This window comes from Eimeria acervulina, genomic scaffold (assembly GCF_000499425.1).
Source record: "Eimeria acervulina Houghton genomic scaffold, Eah_scaff630, whole genome shotgun sequence".
NCBI classification, from domain to species: Eukaryota; Apicomplexa; class Conoidasida; order Eucoccidiorida; family Eimeriidae; genus Eimeria; species Eimeria acervulina.
In genome coordinates this window covers 12,469-17,274 of record NW_013549680.1, presented here as the reverse complement: position 1 = coordinate 17,274, position 4,806 = coordinate 12,469, and the positions used below count along the sequence as shown (strand labels likewise).

General features: G+C 48.0%; 1 protein-coding gene across 1 annotated transcript; it reads right to left on the bottom strand.

Annotated features, from left to right (window-relative positions):
* Positions 1-1,464: 1,464 nt before the first annotated feature.
* Positions 1,465-3,120, bottom strand: EAH_00044970 (hypothetical protein, conserved; the record flags this gene model as incomplete). Its single annotated transcript, XM_013394800.1, has 3 exons — positions 1,465-1,553; positions 1,846-2,658; positions 2,916-3,120. 3 exons carry the CDS (start codon positions 3,118-3,120, stop codon positions 1,465-1,467), a joined length of 1,107 nt encoding a protein of 368 aa, XP_013250254.1.
* Positions 3,121-4,806: the final 1,686 nt, after the last annotated feature.

The window sequence follows — 4,806 nt, the reverse complement described above, 5'->3', positions numbered from 1 at the left end:
CTTGACGTCGTCTCTTCCGTAGTAGATGAGGCGAGGGGCCCTGCAACAACAAAAACACAAAAAAATAAACAGAAATGCTAACGGCCGTAGGGGTAATGTATAATATATATATATATATATATTTATATATATATATATATGTATGTATATTTATATATATATATAAACATATATCTATATATATCTATATAATATATATATGTATATAAACATATATATATATATGAATATAAATCTATATAATATATATATATATATAGGTATGAATATAAATCTATATATGAATAAATAAATCTATATATATATATATATATGTGTACATACAAGTGCATACATACATAGAATTCCTATATGAATGCATACGTACTTAAATAAATACACGCATATAAATATAAATATCAATATATATATAAACATAAATATATATATATATATAGTTCATACTTATATATGAGCATAATAGCATAAATAAATAAATAAATAAATAAATAAATATATAAATATATATTTATATACATTTATGCGTTGGCAGGTCTGCAAATACAAATTAATACGAATAAGTGCAAATATATATTTACTTACATATATATATGTATATGTATATATATATATATATATACGTATATATATATATGTATATATATATATATGTATAGATATGTATATATATATATGTATATATATATATGTATATATATATGTATAGATATATATATATATATATATGTTTATTCATTCATATGCATACATATATATATATATATATGCTATTTATTTATTTATTTATGTATTTATATTGATATATTCCTGGTTATAGATCCCGATACGAATGCATGCAAATGGATATTGATAAAAATATACATATAAAATATAAATATAAATACAGACATAAATATAAATATAGCTATAAATATAAACATAGACATAAATATAAATACAGACATAAATATAAATACAGACATAAATATAAATATACACAGATAGAGAAATAGATATAGATACAGCCAAACAGACACGTATACATATATATATATTATATATATTATATATATATTATATATCATATATATTATATATATTTTATATAATATAATGCTGCATGCAGCGCTGTGCCTGCCTGTGGGGTTTTTCTTCGATTTGTTTGACTCCGAGCAAACAAATGAACACCGCTACTAACAATACGTTCATCGACCCCCACTGAGACACAGCCCGCAACATATGCACACATAACCAGCTAGCTAGCTAGCTAGCTAGCTAGTTCGTTAGCTAGCTAGTTCGTTAGTTGGCTAGCTAGTTAGCTAGTTAGTTAGCTAGCTAGCTAGCTAGCTAGCTATCTGGCTAGCTAATGAGTTTGGTAGAAAGCTAGTTAGTTAGCTAGCTAGCTAGCCAGTTATTTAGCTAGCTAGGTAGTTAGCTAGCTAGCGCTGAAGTTGCCTCGCACATTTAGAGGCCGGAAAGGCAAGGTCAAGCAGCAGCAGCAGCAACAACAGCAGCAGCAGGGCAATCAGCAGCAGCAGCATCAGAAGCAGCAACAGCAGCACAATGAGCAGCATCTGAGCAATCAGCAACACCAGCAGCAGCAAAACCAAGCAGCAGAGCATTCTGAGCAGCAGCAGCAGCACCGGTAGCATCAGCAGCAGCATCAGACGCAGTGCAACCACCAGCAGCAGCAGCATCAGCAGCATCAGCAGCAGCGCAACCAGCAGCACCAGCAGCAGCAGCAGCAGCAACACACTCTTCTGCTTCTGCGGTAGGCTCTGGGCGTGACAAAGAAAAGGAGACAGCCAACAATCCACAGCAGCGGGGCCCAGCAAATTAAGCCCCCAGCCAGCAGCAGCTGCTGACATGTGGGGTCGTCTAGAGGCTCTGCGTCCTCGTCCTCCTCTTCTGCTGCTGCTGCTGCTGCTGCTGCTGCCTCCGCTGCTGCTGCTGCTGCTGCTGCTCCTTCAGGAGCGTCTGATGCCTCAGAACCTCTCAACCGGCTACGCACACGACGAAAAAAGCGACGTAGGGGGCCCTCATTGCTGCTGCTGTCTTGAGCAGCATTTTCTGCTGCTGCTGCTGCTGCTGGGGGTTGCTGTGCGGTATTTGCTGCTGCAGTTGCTGCTGCTGCTGCAGGTGCTGCTGCTGCTCCTCCTCCTCTCGTGCGGCTCTCCTGCAGCATCGCCTGAGCACGACGGATAGCAGCAACTATACCCCCAGCAGCAGGTGCAGGAGCTGCAGGTGCAGCAGCAGCAGGTGCAGCAGCTGCAGGTGCAGCAGCAGTGACGGCGCGCTCGGCGTTGCTGCTGCTGCTGCTGCTGCTGCTGCTGTCTCTGCGCCGGGGAGACACACCATGCGGCCGCTGCTGCTGCTGCTGCTGCTGCTGCTGCTGCTGCTGCCCTTGCTCCTCAAGCTCAGCAACTGCATCAATGTCTTCTGCATGCACTCCTTCGCCAACCACTGCTTCATACCTCCGCCTGCGTCTCCTTACCGGTAGCTGCTGCTGCTGCTGCTGCTGCTGGGGGAGCGGCAGCCGCAGCAACCGCCGCATCCAGCCCAGGGCCCCCCCTGAAGCTAACTGCTGCTGCTCATGGGGAGCAGCAGCAGCAGCTGCTGTTGCTGCTGCTGTGTCTGCTGACCTCCCTACCACCCGCGGATGCATCTCAAAGGCGCCGCCTGCAGCACAAAGCATCAGCTGTGCATACACCTGTTGTTGCTGCTGTTCCTGGTGCTGCTGCTGCTGCTGCTGCTATCAAAAGGACAGCCAACTTGCTGCTGCAGCTGTTGCTGCTGCCACCAGGACAGCCATATTGCTGCTGCAGCCGCCACCGTGCAGCAAGCCTCTGGCTTAGTGCCCCGTGCAGTCCGCAAGCAGCTGTTGCTGCTGTTGCTGTTGCTGCTGCTGCTGCTGCTGCTGTTGCTGCTGCACTTACCCAACGGAAGACCGTCGATCTCTTCGTCGCTCTCTGCATCCGCATCAAACAAAACATCTCCACTGTCTAAACGGTCGCTGTCGGAGTCGGCAGCAGCAGCAACAGCAGCAGCAGCAGCTGCTGCTGCTGCTGCTATTGCTTCGTCACTGGGGTTCAGGTCGTCATCTCTTTCTCCATCTCCATCTCGATGGGAGGAGCCCCACATTGCCACGGGTGCAGCAGCAGCAGCAGCCGCTGCTGCTGCTGCTGCTGCTGCTGCTCCCTTTGCGGCAAATCAGCAGCAGTTGCTGCCGACTTGCTGCTGCTCTCGTCCTGCAGCAGCGGCTGCTGTTGGTCTGATGCTGCTGCTGCTGCTGCTGTCAATGCTGCATTGAGAGGAATTTGCAATCGCTAACTGCCGCCCCAAGGGGGAGTGCTGCTGCTGTTAGCTGCTGCTGCTGCTCCTGCTGCTGCTGCTGATTGCTGCAGTTATTCCCTGCTGCTGCTGTCGCTGCTGCTCGGGGAGGCGATGTGTGTGATGTCGTGCCTCCGCATGCGGTGCTGCTTGGGCATTTCTGCCGAGCTGTTGCTGCTGCAGCTGCTGCTGCTGTTATTGCTGCTGCTGCTGCTGCTGTAGTGCCCGACGAGTTCAGTTGTCTGTACACCTCAGCTGTGCTGCAGGAGCTCAGCAGCAGCGCGGAATAATCTGCAACTAAATTTCATTAAGGGTCTTTCTGCTGCGTCCCACTCTCGTTGCTGTTGTTGCTGCATTTGCTGCTGCTGCTGCTGCTGCTGCTGCGGATCGCCGGGCTGCTGCTGGGGGGCGGCGGCTGTGATGTTTCCCTTCAGTATAAAGACAAATCAAATTGTTTTTATTTTAGCTGTCTGTACGCCTCAGAATAACTACACCAGGCGCAGACACAATCAGCTGCTACCGCTGCTGCTGCTGCTGCTGCTGCTGCTGCTGCTGTGGGCGCTAAAGGGGGCCCCGGGGCCCCTGGGCCCGTCCTTGTTTGAAATAACTGCAGCAAATACTCAATTACGATGAAGGTGTAGAATTAAGTTGCTTTAAGCCCTTTCTGCGCTCGATTTGCTAGCTGATTCTGCTGCTGCTGCTGCAGCTGCTGCTGTTGCTGCAGCTGTTGCTGCAGCAGCACGGTTCAATGCTGAGAAGGCACATTTGCACTGCTGCAGCCTTCAGGGGCCCCCAGGAAGCCGTGGGGTCAGCTGCTGCTGCAGCCTGAGCTGCTCTTGCTGATTCAGCAGCAGCAGCAAAAACAATAACAACAGCAACAACAATTGCTGCTGCTGCTGCTGCGGCTCTTCCTATGCAACTACTTCTCCAGGCGTTCACCGTAAAGCAAAAACTGGATCTGATGCTGCAGCAGATATAACACCAACAGCAGCAGCAGCAGCAGACACTGCTGCTGCTGCTGCAGGAATTGACTGCAGCATGAACGTTTTAGGTCCGCAGCAGCAGCACCTTCTGTTGCTGTTGCTGCTGTTGCTGCTGCAGCTTCTGATGCAGACGCAGCCTGTCCTTCTGGCGCGGGTGTCTCCTCCGTGCTTCCTCGGAGCTCCTGCTGTTAGCACTGCAGCAGCGGGAGCTGCAGCAGCAGCAGCTGCTGCTGCTGCTGCTGCTAGCTGCTGCATGCACTCTCCTTCCATATGGGGAAAGTCGCCAAGGGGCTTCCTGCAGCAGCAGAAGCTCTTGACTCGTCGCAGCAGCAGCAGCTGCAGCAACAACAACAACAACACCAATGAAGAGACACACGATTATGCGGAGGATCAGTAGGCTTGAGTAGCAGCAGCATTAGCAGCAGCAACAGCAGCAGGGAGAGCAGCAGCAACTGTTGCTGCAGCTGCTGCATGTTTACTGTGCACATGCAGTGTATACTTCACTTTCATTTTT